The 20,167-nt window shown below is 42.8% G+C and overlaps 1 protein-coding gene across 1 annotated transcript in view; it reads left to right on the top strand.

The window, feature by feature from the left end:
* The window catches only part of SH3TC2 (SH3 domain and tetratricopeptide repeats 2), a 62,112-nt gene extending 44,344 nt beyond the window's left edge, over nt 1–17,768 (top strand). Inside the window, exons 13-17 of the mRNA XM_028492594.1 lie at nt 10,182–10,332; nt 12,404–12,526; nt 13,771–13,921; nt 15,709–15,905; nt 17,577–17,768. Coding sequence (XP_028348395.1) covers nt 10,182–10,332; nt 12,404–12,526; nt 13,771–13,921; nt 15,709–15,905; nt 17,577–17,768 — 814 coding nt within the window. The remainder of the gene's footprint in view (nt 1–10,181; nt 10,333–12,403; nt 12,527–13,770; nt 13,922–15,708; nt 15,906–17,576) is intronic.
* Nucleotides 17,769–20,167: the final 2,399 nt, after the last annotated feature.

Below are 20,167 nucleotides of genomic sequence, written 5' to 3'. Positions count from 1 at the left end.
GCTTCTTTCACTTTGGGTAATGTTTTCAAGGTTTATCCATGTTGTCACATGTATCAGTATTCCTTTTTATTGCTGAATTTTAGTCTGCTGTGTGGATATATCAGGTTTACTTATCTAGTCATAAGTTGAAAGACATTTGAGTTGTTGCAACTTTGTGGCTATTATGATTAATGCTGCTGTGTACATTCCTGAACAAGTTTTTGTGTGAATATATTTTTCCAATTCTCCTGTGTATGTACCTAGGAGTGGAATTTCAGGGTCATATGGTAACTCTATAGTTAAACTTTTGGAGAACTGCCAAAGTAGCTGCACCATTTTGCATTCCTTTGAGCAACTTATGAGGGCTCCAGTGTCTCCACATTCTTGCTAATACTTGTTATTGTGTGTCTTTTTTATTTTAGCCATCCTGTTAGGTATGAAGTGATATTTCATTGTGGGTTTGATTTACTTTCCCTAATGATTAAGATGTTGACCTTCGTTTCATGTGCTTACTGGTCATTTGTATATCTTTGGAGAAATGTCTCTTTAAATTCTTTGCCCCGTTTTTGTGTTGTTTGTCATTTAATTTTTGAGCTGTAAGTTCTTTATGTATTCTGGTAAAAATCTCTTATTAGATATATGATTTGCAAATATTTTCTCCCAATCCATGTGTTTTCTTTTCACTTCCTAGATGGCATCTTTTGAAGCACAAGTGTTTTCAATTTTGTTGAAGTTCAGTTTATCTATTTTTTTAATCGTAGCCTAATCCAAGGTCACAAAAATTTACCTCTTTGTTTCCCTCTAAGAGTTTTGTCATTTTAGCTCTTACATTTGGGTCAATCAGCTGTTTTGAGTTAATTTTTGATTATGGTGTGAGATAGGGGTCCAGTGTGATTCTTTTGTGTGAATATCCAGTTGCCCAAGTACCACTTTTTGAAAAACTTATTTTTCCCCATTGAATGTTTTCAGCACCCTTGTTTAAAATCAATTGACCATAAATGTAAGGGTTTATTTCTGATTGCTAAATTCTATTCCATATATCTATATGTCTGGCCTATGCCAGACTACACTATTGTGTTTATTATTGCTTCATGGTAAGTTTTAAATTGGGAAGTGTGAGTCTCCCAAACTTGTTATTCTTTTTCAAGGTTGTTTTGGCTATTTTGGGTCCCTTGCCTTTCCATATGAAATTTAACGTCAGCTTTCAATTTCTGCAAAGAAGCCAGCTGGGATTTTGATAGGGATAATGTTGAATCTGTAGATCAATTTGGGTAATATTGCCATCTTAACAGCATCATGCCTTCCAATTCATAACCTGGAATGTCTTTTCATTTACTTAGGTATGCTTTAACCCCTTTCAACAGTGTGTTGTAGTTTTAGAATATTATTTTTGTACTCCTTTTGTTAAATATTCTGAAGTAGTTTTTGATGCTATTGTACATGGAATTGTCTTCTGAATTTCACTTTCAGATTGTTCATTGACAGTGTATAGAAATACAGCTGATTTTTGTATGTATTCTTTTTATTTCTGTAATTATTTCTGTTAGTAGTAATGTCACCACTTTAGTTCCTTGTCTTTTATCTTATTTTTCTTGATCAGACTAACAAAAGATTTGCCTTTTAAAAAAGCTTTTAAAAGAACCAACCTTTGATTTTATTGATTTTCTCTATTGTTTTTCTATTCTCTACATCTTTTTTTCTGATGTAATATTTATTATTTTTCTTAATTGTGCTTGCTTTGGTTTTACTTTGCTCTTTTTTTTTTTTCAAGTGTCTTAGGGTGGAATGTTAGGTTATTGACTTGAGATCTTTCTTCTTCTTTAATATAAATATTTACAGCTACAAGTTTCTCTCTGATCACTGCTTTCACTCCATTTACTCCAGTTTTGGTGCGTTGTATTTTTGTTTTCATTCATCTCAAAGTATTTTCTAATAGCCCTTGTGATTTCTTATTTGACCCCTTGGTTATTTAGGAGTGTGTTGTTTAAATTTCACATATTTGTGAATTTCCCAAATTTCCTTTTGTTATCAATTTCTGATATCATTCAGTTGTGGTGGGAGAACATACTTTGTATGATTTCCTTTTAAATTTATTGAGAAAGGCCTACCATATGGTCTATTCTGGAGGATGTTCCATGTGCACTTGAGAGGAATGTGTATCTGCCATTCATTGCATTGTTTTTAGAGATGTCTGTTAGGTCTAATTGATTTATAGCTAAAGTCTTCTATTTCCTTTTGTTCTTATGTCTAGTTGTTCTATCCATTATTGAAAGTGGGGTATTTAAATCTCCAATTATTGTGGTTGAATTGTCTATTTATCCCTTCAAGTGTGTCAGCTTTTTCTTCATGTACTTTGAGGCTCTATTTTTAGATGCATTATTTTTCTAATTGTTATGTCTTCCGAATGTAATGACTCCTTTATCATTATAAACTTTTCTTTATTGTCTTTCATGGCAATTTTGTTGGCAATTTTGTTATTTTAATCTGATATTAGTATAGCCACTCAAGGTCTTTTTGGATGGTGTGTCCAAAAGTTTTCCATACTTTTACTTTTAATCTATTTGTGTCTTTGAAACTAAAGTGTATCTCTTGTAGACAGCATACAGTTAAGTCATATTTTTTGTTATTGTTGTTTTGTTGTTGGTTTTTAAAAATCCATTCTGCCAATCTCTGTCTTTTGAGTGGAGTGGTTAATCCATTTACACTTGATGTAATTACTGATAAGGTGGGATTCATGTCTGCCTGTTTTGCTATTTGTTTTCTATGTATCTTATATCTTTTGAAAATTCCTCCTTTTCTTCTTTCTTTTGTGTTAAATAGATATTTTCTGTTGTTCCATTTTAAATTTGTCATTTCTTTTACTATGTTTATTTCAGCTCTTTTCTTAGTGGTTACGCTGGGGATTATAATTAACATCTTAATTTATAACAACCTCAGGGGTTTCCTTGGCATGGACACAGTTTTATACTTTGTGGTCTGTTAGATTCCTGGAACTACGTTGGAGCTTTTCAAAGCCTCCAATGGACATTTCATTTCCCAGCTTTTCCTTTTTATTTTTTGTCAGCTTATTGTTTGCTCCAAATGTTTTCACCACCTCAGACAGCAGCAGTGTTAAAACAATTGCTGCTGATCTTTATGGACAAACACCTCAGGGAAAACATTGTTTTATACTGAGCGATCTCTGAATTAGTTTATATAAAACAAGCCCTGTGAGTGGCGGCTTTCAGTGAACTTCCAAGCAGGTAGAATAGTGACAATTCCCTGGGGATAGAATGCTGGGGAATTCCACACTCATTGTACTCTTTTCAATGGCTGCTAGGCTGCTTGTTTTCCCAGCTACCATGGTTGAGAGGCTTTTAGTTTTTAAGGCTGTCACAGAGCTGGGGAGAGAAGATGTCTCTAGAGCAACTTAAAAAGCAACAAAAGTCTCTGTTCTTAAGGAGATTCAGCTGTTGCTCTTGAGTAACCGCTACTTGAATAGTTGCAAGCCTTTTGTTAATTTCCAGAGTTCTGAAAAGTTGGTTGTGACAATTTTTGCCCATGTTCTCATTGCTCTTGTGGGGGATTGATTTTTGGAGGTCCTTAGTTCATCATTCTGGAAGTTGATCCAGATTAGGATTTTTTAATCCTAGTATTCTATAATTCTAATATCTGAGATTCTTTTTGTATAACTGGGAGGAAATAAACATCCACTTTTTCTCCTTTCCCACTAATATGAGCGATACTAAGAGGAAGATGGGAAGTACCTTAGGTGTCAGAGGAAGCCTCTGCAAACATAAGGCGGTTATCCCTTTTCAGGATGCTCAGTTCATCAAGGAGAACTGCTATTAATGCTGTATTTATTTAGCATGTATAAATCACCTACTCCTACAAAGCCTTCGTGAAAAAAAAGAAAAGAACAAAGACCAGCTAACAGACGTAGATTAACAGGTGTTTCCATGCACCTGGAGGTGGTTACTGTAATTTTGCTCTAAGCTTCCTAGTAGCTGAGGTAAAAGGGGAAAACCATAGGAGCCTCCCACTGTCTGATAAAAGAATATAAACAAACGTATCTGTTGGAGCAAATTTGTTCCTGGCACTGATTTCTAGGAGGAATTTATTAAGTGGGTTTTGATGTAATGGACACATTTTTTCAACTAAACTACCCCCATGGGATTTCCATTCTCACAAAGCTCAAAGCCATAGCAGGCAAAGGCAGGAAGCGTTCATAGGCGAGATGACAGGCATCTGCAGGGGCAGGTTTGGAGGGAGAGGAAAGAACACTTTCAGCTGAGGGTTGGCGCATCTGTCAGGGAAAACTTCATAAAGGTGATAGCATTTAAAGATGCCCTGGAGGGATAGGAAAGATTTTGAAAAGTGGGGAAGGGTAAGAGAATACCATTTTGGGCCAAGGGAATAGCCATAGCAATGGAAAGGTGAGGATACATTTGAAAGCTATTCCGTAGGTTTCACAGACTGAGTTTGATGTTCTCTGGGTATAGGTACTAAAGGGGAGAGAGGACTACAGCCTATCCCCCAGGAGGGGATGTGGAGTTTGGATGGGGGTAGGGGGTTGCAGTGGGCCTCTGGACTGGCACAGTCAGCATCCGTATTGAAAATGATGGTCATAATAGTAACAGAAGGCATTCAGTGAGCATGCACTGATTACCAAGCAGTGTGCAATCTCAGGATGACCATATGAGGGAGAAAGAGTCGTAGAAATTGAGAACTAAAGAAGTCAAGTAACTTGCATGAAGCCACACAGCAGAGATTGATACCCAATCTGTGTCTAGAACAAGAGTCAGCACACTAACAAAAACTCAGATAGTAAATGTTTTAGGCTTTCTGTCTATGTGGTCTCTCTCACAACTATGTTCTGCAGTTGTAGTGTGAAAACAGCCATAGATAATATATAAATGAATGTGGCTGTGTTCCCATAAGACTTTGTTTACAAAAGCAGGTGGAAGGCTGGATTTGGCTCATGGGCCATGGTTTGCCAACCCTTGGCCTAAAGTGCTTGTTCTTAACTATTCTGTGTGTATTCTGCCTGCTCAGCCAATAATTTTCACCCTCAATAAGCAGTAGGTATAGATGACTGTATGGTGAAACCTCTCAGAATTGTATGGATGAGACTGGCCTCATTTGTCATCTGCTCTGACCTCTGCCTGCTATGGAGAGTCCAGACTGCTTATACTACTTGCCTCACTGGTATTAGTGCAGATCCCTGAATCCTTAATTTAAGGTGTTTTTCACTACCCATTACTGCTTTTTTACTTATTTATAGTCCTCCTATTTGAAAGGTTTTCTCTAGGATTTAGTGATGGTGGGTAGTAAGGGAGAGCAAGTAGATGGTGAAAACTTTGGCTCAGCCTTCAGGATTTTGTCTTGGGACACTTTGCTGTCCCTTTGTTCAGTACCTTCTGAGTCTTGCTTTCTCTGCCTTCAGGGTGATGACTACAGAATTTAGCTTAATGAAGTTTTTCAGTCTCTCAATGAGAAAGGTCTTTAGGGGGTCTTGTCTTCTGTCTCCAGGTGACACAATACAGACTGTACTCTAGACTGTCTATAGACTCAGTTCTAGAGCTGAACCAGGTGGGATCCATGAGAACTTTGTGGCTCTATTGGATAGATTCAACAAATACTTGCTGAACATCTACTGTGGCCCAGGCACTGTGCTAAAAACTGGACAAATGAGATATAGTCCCTGAGCTCACAATGCTTATCATCTAGTTCAGGAAGTAGATATTATATACATAATCGCCAGAGGTATCACATAAATGGTGCTAAGTGCGACAAAGGGTGTGCATATTATTTTTTAGAAAGAAATGCCTTGCATGCAACAGATCTTTGCAAAATAATGATTCTTTGCATGTGAATACAATAGTAGCCTATAAGTCATTATTCCTGGCTTTTATTCTCATCCTGTGCATCTTACTTCTGTGGAACTGAAAAAAAAATGCTTCAATGTTTGGTTTTCAGTATAGTTAATATGACTAATCCCTAACATTTTTAGAATCATAAACAAGGAAAGAATTGCTTTTGCTGACACGTTCTCGTTTGATCACAAGGCTAGGATGTACAGCACCACCCAACTTTTGCCGATGGGGGCGCTTTGTTCAGGGTGTGAGGTAGCTTATGTCCTTCAAAATTTTGAAGTTGTTAAAGTGGTAAAATAAGCAAAACCTTCCCACAAGCTGATTTCTGAGCCAGAAATTGAGCACTGCTTGAGGGTTTGTAGGGGGCTCTGGAGTCTGATTCTCAGGGTTAGATCCTGGGATTTAGATCTCAGGGTTTATTACCTGGTCTGTGTTACTTACCCTTCAAAGCCTTATTTTTCCAATTTGTAAATAGATATGATAATAGTACTGCTCTCTTAGTGGTGTTGTGATGATTAAATGAAATTATGCATGTAAAGCCCCTAGCACATGCTAAGTGCTCAATAAATGTTAAGTAACATTTGCTGTCATTGCTGTTATTACAAGACAAAACAGCAGAGAGCTCAACATAAAACTTTAGAAATGAGCAGTGCAAACATGGACACGTTTTTAAAAACCCACTGGGTTTCTTTATGGACAAAATGAGCTAAGAACTCTCATGGCTTGGGGTTTCTGTGAAGAGTAAATGAGAGAATGTGTACTGAAAGTTTGTATCGCAGCACCTGGCCCAGGGTCAGCCCCTTGTGAGTGGCAATTCTCATTATGGAATCAGGATAAGACCAGTTAGTGGAGGCTGGGCTCTGGCCAGAGGTCAAACATTCATCCAGGCAGGGCAGGGATCTGGAAAACCCCAGCAGAGGTTGGTAAGAGGAAGTCTGGGAGTGCAGGTGTATTGAGGTCACCTCACCACAGGCTCATGGCTGATGTCCACACAGGAAGGAAGAAACAAGGACTCAGCCACAGAGATTGAACTTTGGGGGCAGGAAAAATGAGAAAAAGAGAAGACTGAGGGTTTGAGAGGAGAGGAGGAGATACCATGCCAGGGCCCAGGCATAGCTGGCCGGGAATGCATGAGACTTGAGATCAAGACTGAATTCATGCTGTTACACCAGCCATGCTCCTTACTTCTTTGATTTGGGAGCTGAGCCACACCTAGAGCCTGCAGGTTGTGGCTGGAGGAATTGGGGTGCTGGGACATTCCAGGCCAAGCTAGTGGCTTATCTGGTGGGTGATATAGCACAGCCACTGACAGATATAAACACATGGGGTTGTGAATGGTGATAGGAAACAACCAAGGAATCTGGAGACCACTTCCCAATTCTAGACCATAAGGCACTTGTCTTTTACTGGAGTCATGGATCAGGTATAAGACTTAGTGGAGGCAGTGGTCTTTGAAAAACCCATGCACATAGAGTCTTTTTTTTTTTTAAATTAATTTATTTTATTATTTTTGGCTGCATTGGGTCTTTGTTGCTGCGCGCGGGCTTTCTCTAGTTGTGGAGAGCAGGGGCTTCTCTTCGTTGTGGTGCGCAGGCTTCTCATTGCAGTGGCGTCTCTTGTTGCGGAGCACGGGCTCTAAGCACACGGGCTTCAGTAGTTGTAGCACGTGAGCTCAGTAGTTGTGGCTGGCAGGCTCTAGAGCACAGGCTCAGTAATTGTGGCGCACGGGCTTAGTTGCTCCATGGCATGTGGGACCTTCCCGGACCAGGGCACAAACCTGTGTCTCCTGCATTGGCAGGCAGATTCTTAACCACTGCGCCACCAGGGTAGCCTGCACATAGAGTCTTGATAGTGCAATGTGAGCATCTGGGTCTCTGTAAGTCCTGCCTTCCCCCATGGGGTGTTTCCTGGAGAGGAATACTGACCTCCTCTCTTCCTCAGTCATAGTGAGCTCAGAGAGAAAAATTCTAAGATCGTAATGCCTGCTCTATGAGTTGGCTTCTCTGTGATAACCCAAATCTTGCTCCCTGGGGGTCTGGAGAAAACAGCCATAGCCCAGGGGTCTCCCAGGACAGCAAATGGTAATAAACAAAAACAGAGCAGGAAATAGGGTCAGGATGAGATGTATGGATCCTCTCTTCATTAACTGTTCCAGTGGGAGTAGGGAGAGCAGTAGAGGCCAGGCGTGCAGAACCTGTTAGCCCTGCTTGGCATTTGGTGGGTATGGAGTGGGTGAGAGAAGGACAGGGCTTCCTATAGTAAAGGAGGCCTGTGGTTATCAGGCCAAGGAGGTTGGTGACCACCTCAGCACAGTGTGCAGCTTCTCAGCTCACAGCACAGTCTGAGCAGCAAGTCTGACATTCTAATTCTTGACAGAGGGTGGCCAGTGCCCATCGTTGATGTCAATAAATATCATGTCAAGAGCAGGGCAATAGGGAAAACTAGAGTTCTTTCTTCTCAGGACTTACAAGGGCCAAATGCCTGGCACTTTCTGCAGAAGGCTAATAGCTGCCTCATAGCCAAGATGAATCAGGGCCTCATTAGTCACAAGCAATGCTTGTTTCCATCACTATGCACAAGGGGGCCTGGGGGCTGGGTTGCCCATCATGAGATGGTAGCCATGTTTGATGAGGACCTCCTAACTGTTTACAGACTTGGGGGGTGATGGTCAGTGTTTCTAGAAGGATTTGCATGGTTTGGTGCAGTGGTTCTCAAACTTCAATGCACAGGAGCATAACCTGGGTGTGTCTAAGAAATTCAGATTCCTGGCTGGCTACCATGATGATTCTGATTCAGTCAGTCTGAGGGAGCTCTGGGAGTCTGTGTTTTTAATAAGCTCCACAGGTAATGCTGGTGCAGGTGGGCCATGAATCACAGTGTGAGGAATATGGGTATTGTGGGATGAGTCCTGGACTGGGACTCAGGAGAACAGAGTTCTGGCCTTTGATTGTCTCCCAGGGTGGTGTGCAACCTTGTGCAAGTCACCTCCCATCTCCGGGCCTGTTTTCTCTATAGAAAAAGAAGAGAGTCTCAACCCAAGCTGCACAATAGAATCACAATAGTAATTAATAAGGAGCTTTGACAAAATGCTGGTGCCTGAGCTAGAGTGTCCCAGGCTAGCATGACATGTCAACACATTGGGGTGACTTCGCCTGTGTATGCATGTTTAAAGAGTTTCCAGATGATTCTAATTACTGCTGGAGTTGAGAACTACTATCTAGGTGATGCCCAGGGATGATTCTTGTTCTGGAATTCTGAACCTGTTCAACACTGCGTTACCTATGCCTCATTTCTTCATTAATTCCTGACATGGAGCAAGAGTTTTCTACATAAACAATTTCCAGATAATTAAAGAGTACTCTGTTAAGCACCAAAACTTTCACCCTTCTTTGATTTTTCTTCTTATACAAACATCAAAATCTTTTTGAGGATTTAAAGTTACCACTATGGGACTTCCCTGCTGGCACAGTGGTTAGGAATCCGCCTGCCAGTGGAGGGGACACGGGTTCGATCCCTGGTCCAGGAAGATCCCACAGGCCACGGAGCAGCTAAGCCCATGCGCCACATCTACTGATCCTGTGCTCTAGAACCCGTGAGCCACAACTACTGAAGCCTGCTCTCCCTAGGGCCCATGCACCGCAACTACTGAAGCCCGCGTGCTCTAGGGCCCGCATGCCTCAACTACTGAGCCCGCGTGCTGCAACTACTGAAGCCTGCGTGCCTAGAGCCAATACTCTGCAACAAGAGAAGCCACCGCAATGAGAAGCCTGCGCACCGCAACGAAGGGTAGTCCCAGCTCGCCACAACCAGAGAAAGCCCGCGCGTAGCAATGAAGACCCAACGTGGCCAAAAATAAAGTAAAATTTAAAAAAATAATAAAGTTACCACTATGGTCATTCTTTTGTGATTTATTCAATAAATATGCATTTGGCATCCACTGTGTTAGGTTCTTATGAAAAAATGTTATAGAGTAGTCAAAAGTTGGGTGGACCATGGGCCAGTAATAATAAAAATGATAACTAACATTTAAACATTCATCAAGTGCTTACTCTATGGTAGGCACTGTTCTAAGCACTCTATCTCATTTAATCCTCACAGCCATCCTCTGAGGCAGGTACAGTTATATCCCCATCTTACAGATGGGAAAACCAAGTCACAGAGAGATTCTGTACTTTCTCAAGTTCTCACAGCTGGTTTAGGCAGATCCAAGATTCAGATCAGTTCTCGATCTCTCTGTGTGTTCTGAAACAATGTTGTTCCCCTGCCAGAGCTTCAGTTTCCTCCTGTGCAGAGTGACTCTGGGCCCCTTTGAACCCTCACGCCTTATGAGTCCATGTCCACCCCCAGGTCCCTTAGGAGGTCCCTCACCTGCATCAAGGAGAGCCTGCGTATCTTCGTTGACCTGGGGGAGAGAGACAAGGCTGCTGAGGCCTGGCTTGGAGCTGGGCGACTCCACTACCTCATGCAGGAAGACGAGCTGGTGGAGCTGTACCTGCAGGTAGGCCTCCCGCAGAGCTTATCTGCTGACCTGGGCCATGCGGGGAGGCAGCTGTACCCTCCAAAGTGATCAGCTAGAACTGGGGAGAGGTGATGTCCTCGTCAAGCCTTTGGAGGGATGGTCAACTCTGGGCTGCTCCCTGAACCCAAGATGGAAACCAAGGTGGTCTGGCAGGCTGAATACAAGCAGCAAAGGGCCAGTCCCCGAGTCCCATATGCACGTGTGACCTCTCAAAGAACATGGTGGGAGACTCGCTCATCTGTCATGTCAATTTTATCCATTTTTCCAAAACTTGACACACACCTTGACTTCAGGGTTTTGCTGCAGTTTGAGGGAAGGTTGACGTGTGCGTGGTATTAACATTATTCTTTTATGATTTTTTAGTTTGCATATCTTTAATATCTGAGATATAACATAGTATAGTGATTAAGTACCTGGGCTTTAAAAAAGACAGGTGTGGAATCAAATCACAGGGCCATTGATTATGAACCGTGTGACTTTGGGCTTGCTGCGTGAGCTCTCTGGGCCTCAGTTTCTTCATGGCTGGACCTGTCTCTAATAAAGATTAGGTATAACATTTGCATAGTAAACATATGCATATACACATTAAGTGCTTGGGACCTAGTAAATGCTTAATAAATGGTATTTCATCATCATCATTATCTGCACAATACTGACACGATGGTATATAAGATTTGCTCCAACAAAAATATGCCTGTTATCTTTTTTTCCTTCCCATTTCTCATTTTCTCCCCTTTTACTCCCCCTTACTCTATTACTTACAATCACACAAATTCACTTCCACCGAGACTTAATAATGGTTGTATAGCATTGATTGAAGCCTTACTATGCATGGGAGACTTTGCTAAATGCTTCACGTGCTTGATATAGTTTAATCCTCATTACAAATGCAGCAAGAGTCTCTACTGAAATTCCCATTTTACAAATGACACTCAGTGAGGCTGAGTAACTTGCCTAAAGTGATACAACTAGTAAGTGGTTAAATCTGCACACCAGCAGTGTGACTTAAAGCTTTTACTTGCAGACTCTATTCTGCCTTGGGATTTTAGAGCTGGAAGAATTATCAGAGAGCAGACGATTCAGTCTTGCCTTTCTGTCTCTGGGAGACAAATGCCCAGAGGGAACTATTGGGGTTGTTCATTGCTTGGTGGCAGAACTCCTGACTCTAGGATTCCATCTCACTGCTTCTGTCTTTGTGTAGCTGCATATGCAATAAAAATAACTGAGGGATCTTGCCCCAGTAATTCACTGTCCAGAACTGGTCCCAGGCACCCACAACCCTAGACTGCCACATGACTTGATGTTCTGCAGTTTTTCCCACTGAGGTGAATAATTCCTACCTAAGGATATTTGAGGTCCTTTGGCTGTGCTGCAGATGTTGTGGTACATGTTCTACTTTCTCATCACATTTTGTTTTAGGTGCAAATGTAAAGTAGCTTGTTCAAGATAAAGGGGTCATAGGGGCCAGGAGAAGGGTAATGGGCTGAAAGACACTAGCATTTGTTTGCCACTAACTATTGATGTAAACTTGAAAGCTCCTTATTCTCAGCCTCAGTTTCTCCATCTAGGAACTGTAGGTGTTGGATGAGATCACGCTTTCCAAATTTCAGTCATTTATACATCAGGTTTATAGTTTTGCCGTATCCAGGTACCTCTGTACCATTATTTACTTATTTTTCTTTGACTCAACTTCAAATCAACTTAGCTTTTTACACTAAACAATGCTATCTAAAAGCAGAGGTTTTGAATATGATTAATCTTTTTTTCTGAAACACATTAAAATAAATACTTAACTATTATAAGATGTTTGTGTGCTGCTGAAAACCATTTCTAGGGCCACCAAAGTAATCTCTCATAGCATGGTGGGGAAATGCTGGACTAGGGAATCTTAAAGGCGTCTTACCAGCCTTATGAGTGTGAAGACAATTTAGGGTTCAGGGGACTTTAGCAGAGGGTTAAGCTAGATGGTCAGGATCTCGTTCTTGCCAGTCCTGTGGACATTTGGAAAGTCCTTCTCTCTGCCTTTGACAGCAGTCTCTGTCCCACTCAGGCAGCCATCCAGAAAGCCCTGAAGTCAGAGGAGCCCTCCCTGGCTCTCAGGCTCTACGAGGAAGCAGGTGATGTGTTCTTCAATGGGACCCGCCACAGGCATCGTGCGGTGGAGTATTACCGAGTAAGTTGTGGGCTGCACAGTCAGCAGTATCCCTAGCTAGGCTCTGGCACAAACGTGGGCAGGGCCACTTGGACTTCGCCCGGCGTCCCCTTCCCCTGTCTTGCTGGTATTTCTTTGTCTTCCCTTCCTCATCCAATGCCCACAGGCTCTCCCTGTCTTCAGTCTAGCAGGCTCTCAAAGAAGGAGCTGATAAACTCTGTCATTCTCAGGCTTGATAAATAAAGTATCTTTCCTGAGAGAACATACCATAATAATTACAACTTTTGGGTGCATAGTACTTTACAGTTTGTAGCACACTTTTATGTTGACCATAATGTTCCTATGTACATGGTATGGTGGGAGATGATTGGTCCATGGGTGAACACTTTTGCTTTACTATGTTTTCATTAAGTATGCATTAAAATATATTAAAAAAATTAAAGATGTATAATACCAGTTCATCAAACCTATGATATCACTGATATTATTGCAAAGAATGAGGCAAGAAAATAGAAGACAGTTGATTTAAGAAATAATACTAATTAAATAAATGTCCAGATGGTAAGCAGATATGTGAAGAATCACAATTGTTGTTCGTCACTGACTGAAGTTTGGGAAAATTCATTATCTTATTTGATCTTAAAATTTCACTTATTCAGATACTTATTCATTTGCTTGTTCAATTGTTTATTCAGTCATCAAACATTCATCAAGACCCAGTATGTGCCAGGCACTGAGCTAGGGGTGAACAAGAAACATGTCCCTGACTATTGAGGTGCTCTTGGTCATACACATTTTATAGATGAGAAAACTAAGGCTCAGAGAGATGAAGTGACTGCCCAAAGTTCTATCATAATAAAAATAATAGAAATGACTATTTACTGGGGACGCTCAGACACTATGCACATACTCCATGTATGTACTTTGTAGATTAGCACTGTGGGCGCTAAGGGAGCGTGTAGCTGGCGGGTGAGTAGCTTCTCATGTGACCTTGAGGAAAGTCATCATCCCTTTCCTGGCTGTCAGTTTCAGGGAGCCTGATGACCTCTAGTTCTTCCACCTCTGAGGTCCGGGCAGAGCAACCAAGAGCAAGGACCAGGAGAGCAAGTTGAGAAAAGCCGTGCATGGAAGGTGCCATCTCCCCCTTGGGTTTAGTCACTGCCATCCCTCAACCCCTGGCAGTAGGATGCAGTACAGCCTCCTAGAGTATGGTATGTGCCAATGATTCTCAGCTAAACTAAGGTTCCTTGTGCCTCTGTTCTCAGGCTGGGGCTGTTCCCTTAGCAAGGAGGATGAAGGCAGTGAGAACCGAGCTCCGGATTTTCAACAAGCTGACAGAGCTGCAGATCAGCCTGGAAGGCTATGAGAAGGCTTTGGAATTTGCCACCTTGGCGGCCAGACTCAGCACAGTCGCAGGTTGGTGGTCCTAATTGTCCAGGGTATTGAATGGGAGGGGGTAACATTCCCTAAGGAGGGACAACAAAGTTGTAAGAGCATAGGCTCTGGAGTCAGACTCTGTGGGTTCAAATTCCAGGTCGAAGTGTCAGGGAGCCCCCAGTTAAGCAAGCTACTTAACATCTATAAACCTCAAGTTTGTCATTGGCAAATCAGGATTAAAAATGGCACCCACAGCATGCAGTTGCTATGAAGACCGATGATAATAATACAGGTAAAACCCATAGCACAGTGCTTGGTACATAATAAGTCCTTGATAAGTGTTACCTGTGCACACTAATTATGATATTATAGTTGGTATTTTTGGTATTATTCTGAGTCCAGGGTAAATGGTATTTTATCCTATGCACAGGCAATGCCCCATTACAAAAGCGCTGCGCCTTAACTTTTTAATTAGTTAATTATTAGTCAAGTACACATTTTCTTATGGAATTGAAATGTAAATGAAGGTCAGATTCCCGTTAACCTAACTCCCTCAGTAGCTGAAATAACTTGCATTTACAACAAAAGCTAATGAGAAAAAATGTAAGTCATTAAAACAGAAAAAAAAGAGGCAGAATGAAAAAAGGTAAACTCATCTTGAATGTTGGTGCTTGAGGAAAAACAGGTTTTATTAGAGGAGGACTGATTAGATCTAAAGGCAAATGGAGTCTTCTGTGATAATTCTAGAAGGGACCTCTGGGCATTCTCAAGGGCATGAGATGTGGATGGTACTGGACTTTATTGTATTTAATTGCACTTCAGAGCTCTCTCTCTTTTCCTACCTCTCCCTTTACTGCAGAAAACCTTATTTGTGCAACTGTCTGCTAATCTCAGGAAGACCTTGGGGGCCCAGGCAGCTCCCTCTGGAGCATTCTTTATCCTTCCTTGGACAGAAGCTGAAAGGAGGCTATATCCACCGTTTCATGTGATTCCCTGTGACTGGATTTTTCCATATCAGAGAGTTGGATTTTTTCTTTTAGCTTTGGCTTTTGGCTCTTTGAAGTCTAAAAGCGATGTTTTTAGATTGCATCAAATAGCCACCTTGCAAATACTCCAGAAACACAATTGGAAGCATTTGTTCTCTTTAAATGCTACTTTGTGTTAAAGGAGTTAGTTATTGAAACAAGAAATGCACCCCAAACCAAAACAAGTCAAAGATCCCTTAGACACCAAGATGCTAAAGCATGAGTTAAAAGTGAATGGGTCTCTGTAGCTTATTTGAGACTGAAAGCTGGTGAAGGGTCAGAGGGTGACTGCTGCTGATGGCAGCCCCAGAGAAGAACTCTGAAGAGAGAGACTTTCTGTGGAGAAAACATTTGTTATATGAAGTTATTCATTGTCAGAAATTCTTAGCTACTCCATCGAGCTAGTCTTGTCACCATTCCCATCACAGAGATTTGGAAATAATTATTTCCCAGAATTCTGAGTTACAGTGACATCCACAATGAGAAAATTTTCCTCAGGAATTGTCCCAGAAAACCTTGTCCAGAACACATACCCCACTTAGTCACTCTCATAGATCCCTGTGTTTCCTTTTGTAGCACTTATCACAGGTGTAATCTTACCTTTGTGGGATTATTTGAGGAATGTCTGTGTCCTATGAGACAGTAAGCCTCATGTGGGCCGGACTTCTGCTTTTTATGCTATGGCCCAAGCTCAGTCCCTGATACCTAGTAGATCTTCAAAGAATTGTACAGAATGAATGAGTGAACTAATGATGCAAAGTGTTGGCTTCAGGATATCTCTCTCAGTCTTCCAATTTCTAGGAGGTCAGAGGCAGGAGCTGGTGGCCTTCCACCGTCTGGCGACTGTGTACTATTCCCTGCACATGTACGAGATGGCTGAGGACTGCTACCTGAAGACTCTGTCGCTCTGTCCACCCTGGTTGCAGAGCCCCAAGGAGGCCTTATACTATGCCAAGGTGTATTATCGCCTGGGCCAACTCACCTTCTACCAGCTGAAGGTAAGAGCCAGGCTTCCAAGGTCATCTGAGAGCTACTGTCCAACTATATTCTTCCCTCACCCTGAGCCTTCAGGGTAAAGTTGAGAGGGGTAAGATGGGGAGTGTTGTCTCATAGGGTGGGGAGTGGCTCCTCTGGGAACGCAATGGCTCTTTTCACTTAGCCCCCTTGGAGACCTCAAAGAGGCTCCCATCTCTGCTGAGGAGACAGGTCCTAGTTCTTCTCTTTCCTTGCCCTGCTGTGACTTCTGGGCCCACTTCATCTGTCAGGTACTATGGGCACATTGGTCTAGTGCCTGTGATCTCCTCCAGGGCCTATGAAAATATATGAGACCCAAAACAATACATGAGACCCCCAAACAAAAGAACTATAAGCTCCAAAATTAAAATCAAAATTAATTCTTAACTGTATATCTGAAAATGTTATAGATTAATTAGTCAATTGCAACTCACTTCTTACACAGTTGTATAAACTATTTTAGGAGAAATCTAGGTACGCGTTAACATGTTTGAGATAATAACATGCGGGGTCTTAGAATGTAAGCAAGCCTAGGTCCTGAGAAGACCGTAGCCCTGACTCTCCTGTTTGCTCTGCTGGAGTTGAATCCAGAACTTCTTATTTTTCCAGCCACTTCTAGAACTGTGTGTGTGGTCTGTAATTCTCAGTTACAATTCTGGCCCTTGAACCTTGTCCCTGGGCACTGGCTTCCCTTACCAGAGGTCTCTGTCTGCTCCAGTGCAACGCTTAATCTCTTCATACAGTGGCTTCTGAGTCACTCCTGTGTTTGGCCCCCAGGGGACCCTTAGGGCAGCTCTGTTGTCGTTTTCTTATTTGCCAGAGTGTTTCTGGCCCAAATTTATTATTGACTGATGAGGGTTAATGGGAATCAGTCATCCCTTTTTGAGTCTCACCAGAGGAACCTCCTGTTCTGCATCCCAACCATTAGGGAGGGACGATGGGGTAGTGAAGGACTCCCCCACAGGGATCTTACCTTTGTCCCACAGCTCCCAGGAAGTGGGACAAAGTATGTGTGATCTGATTGCATCAACCGAGGGCTCTAGGGATTTCAAGGGAAAGAGCTCAACTCAAACTAGCTTAAGCAAAGAAGGGGATTTTATTGGCTCAAGGAACGAGGAAGTTCAGGTATAAGTTTAATTTCAGGTAGTTCTGGATGCTGGTACTCAAATGTCATCATGGATTTCCCCACCTCTCTCTGTCTCTCTTGGCTCTGAATGTTTCTGCTTCTCTCTGTTTCTTGGCCTCTTCTCCCCCAGTTATTGACAGGCTCAAGCACCCATCTAAAAGGGTGAGCAACCATTTTCTCTGTTAGGTCACACTTGAAAGGTCCCAGGGAGTGACTTGGGACAGGTCAGCTTGAGTCATTTTCACGTACCTGAAGCTCTGTGCCCAGGATGCTGCTGCTTCATGGTTGTCTGAGCTTGGGTAAGGTGCCATCCCTGTGCCTGAGGAGGAGGGCCGCCAGTGTTAGCACTGTCGCAGAACTGCAGTGGAGTTGGTAGGAGGAATTCCCCCAAGGAACCAGGAGAAGGGGGTGAGAAAGGATGTCAGGCAGACAGAAGCTAGTGTTCTTAGTTTTCCCTGCACTGCCTCTTAGCCTTTCCTGGAAATGTCTGCTAATGCTATCTCTTCTCTGCCCCCATGCCGGGGGTTAGGATGCCCACGATGCCACTGAATACTTCTGGCTGGCCCTGGCTGCAGCAGTCCTGCTGGGTGACGAGGAGCTGCAGGACATCATTAGGACCAGGCTGGACAACATCTGCCAGAGCCCCCTCTGGCATAGCAGCCCCTCTGGGCGCTCCTCAGAGAGGGCGCGGTGGCTGAGTGGCGGGGGCCTGGCCCTCTGAGGACAGCTGTCCCATCTCCGACCATTTGCCGTGGTCAGAAGCTACCTCTCTGCTCTAGGCTCTTAATCTGGGGGCGGGATTCAAGTCATCACCTGGCCCAGCCTCTCATCGCAGAATGGGAAGAGCATAGTCCAGAGGGAGAAGGCTCATTCCAGGTCACACAAGGCATGGACGGTGGAGCAGGGATTAGGGGTCCTGGCTTTGTGTCTAGAACCTTTCCAGTAGACTGTGGCCCTTCCACACATACAGACCCTGAAATGCACTTTCTAGACACACAGTTCTAGAGAAAATGAGACCCCTGCCCCTAGAAAAAGCTGTCTCCTTCCCTCAGTGAAGAAATCAGGCATTGTACTGGAGAGAAGACCAGCCCATTGGACTTTGTTCCCTTCACTGACTTTTCTCAGGGAAAGACCCCTCCCCTTGCCAGCAGAGAAACTAGTCATTTGTTTTTTTTCTCTCTTCAACCAGAGGAGGTGCCACTCCTCCTGTCACGGGGACTGGCAGGCGGGAATTCACCATGCTATTAGCTCAAAAGACACAGCCTCAGAATGGCCAGGTGGAATGCACAGGAGGTGAGGTCTGATGTGGATGCACCATCTCCATCCTGCCCCGAGGCTCTGCTCCCTCATAACCTCCCATAAACCCAGGAGAAGGCTCCCAAGGGTCAAAGCCTAAAAACTGAGCACTAAGGAAGTTATGACGTAAATTACATGTAAATAGTGTATATTATTAAATATTGCTCATTTACATTTATTCACACATTTGTCTCCTTAATAAGAGGGAAGATGAAAACTAGTTAGTTTTGCATATTTTATTAATTATATAGAGTCACCAGGTCTGGCCCACACAGATAGCGAGGGAATTACCAAGGGTGTGGATGCCAGGAGGTGGGGAGAAGCTGCCTACCACAGTATATGAGTCCTTTGATGACGGAATCAGGAATTTGCTAAGGCAGTGAGCTCCAAGTATGGTCCACTGGCTGGCTGGGCCAGCAACATCAGCGTCACCTCTGAGATTGTTTGAAATGCGAATTTCAGGCTCCACCTAAGACCTCTGAAGCACAGTCTCTGGGGCCAAGGATCCCCGGCTTTACCTTGTTTTCCAGGTGATTCTAATGCACACTGAAGCTCAAGAAGCACTCCTCTGGAGCCATGGTTCTCAGAGAATGTGAAAAGGAGTCACCTGGGGAACTTGCAGAAAATGAACTTTCTGGTTCTTACCCCAATAATTCTGATTCAGTAGGCCTGGGAGACACCCCAGGAACATGCATTATTAACGAGCATCTCGAATGACCCTGATGCTGGTGGTTCACTCTTGCTTGGAAATGTGGAAACGTATAAGATCTAGCTATAGGGATCGCCATCTGACCCCCAACAGCTTAGATTTACTGTAAGACCCTCTGCCCTTACTTTCTAGCTTCTTGGAGCAACCAGATGATTGGTGGTGTGGTGGGGTGGGATGGGGGCGGTGAGTTGAGTCAATAATGCACCTTCTAGTCACCAATGCTGTGTACACATCGGTACATCTTATTTTCTCTTAGGAGCTTGGTTGGTTGTTAAAATGCTCTCTACTCTAGAGTATTCTTCACCAGAAGGGAAATGAAGTGACTTAGTCCACTACCATGTAAGATAGATGTGGTTTTGCTCCCACCACAAACCATAAAATCCCCAAGGGAGGGATGTTGAAGATGAGTCTAACCTCCCATGCAGAGTCCTTTCAACAACATTCCTGGGAGACCAACGGGGCACATGCATGCCAGAATGGTTACGAATCTCGTGTTTGCAGAAGGCTTGCTTGGCTCTGGGACCCATGCCATGAACCATTCCCCATTTGTCTCAGGTTACAGACCCTCTCCCTTTTCCCCACTGACCTATTACTCTCCTCTGGCCAGATGCCAATTTCTGTCCCTCTGATAGTGTGGTTCCTATAACTGGTATTGGCTGCTGGGTGGAGAGTAAAGAGGGTCATTACCATACTTAATGTGATTTAATGTTTTATTTTAACATTAGATTAAGATTTTTCTTCTCCCCAGCAGCTACATCTTACCGTTGGCTCACATTGAGCTTATCATTTGAAGTCTCTTCTCACATGAGTTTCTGTTTGGCCAGATATTTCTCAATTTTTACAAGTATACATATATGTGTATATATATATATATATATATATATATATACACACATAAATACGTATACATATATACGCATAAATACCTACACACACATATATCTATACATGTATATATATTTAGGTGAAGGGCATTATAGCTACCCATTTTATACTTCATTGGGAAATTTGGTTAAACTTTTCTGATTCTGTGTACTTTTAAAAATTGAATTATAGTTGATTTACAATGTTGTGTTAATTTCTGCTGTACAGCAAAGTGATTCAGTTACACATAC

This window comes from Physeter macrocephalus, chromosome 8 (genome assembly GCF_002837175.3).
Source record: "Physeter macrocephalus isolate SW-GA chromosome 8, ASM283717v5, whole genome shotgun sequence".
Lineage (NCBI taxonomy): Eukaryota > Metazoa > Chordata > Mammalia > Artiodactyla > Physeteridae > Physeter > Physeter macrocephalus.
The sequence above is the reverse complement of the archived record's forward strand: the minus strand, read 5'-3'. Positions and strand labels throughout refer to the sequence as shown.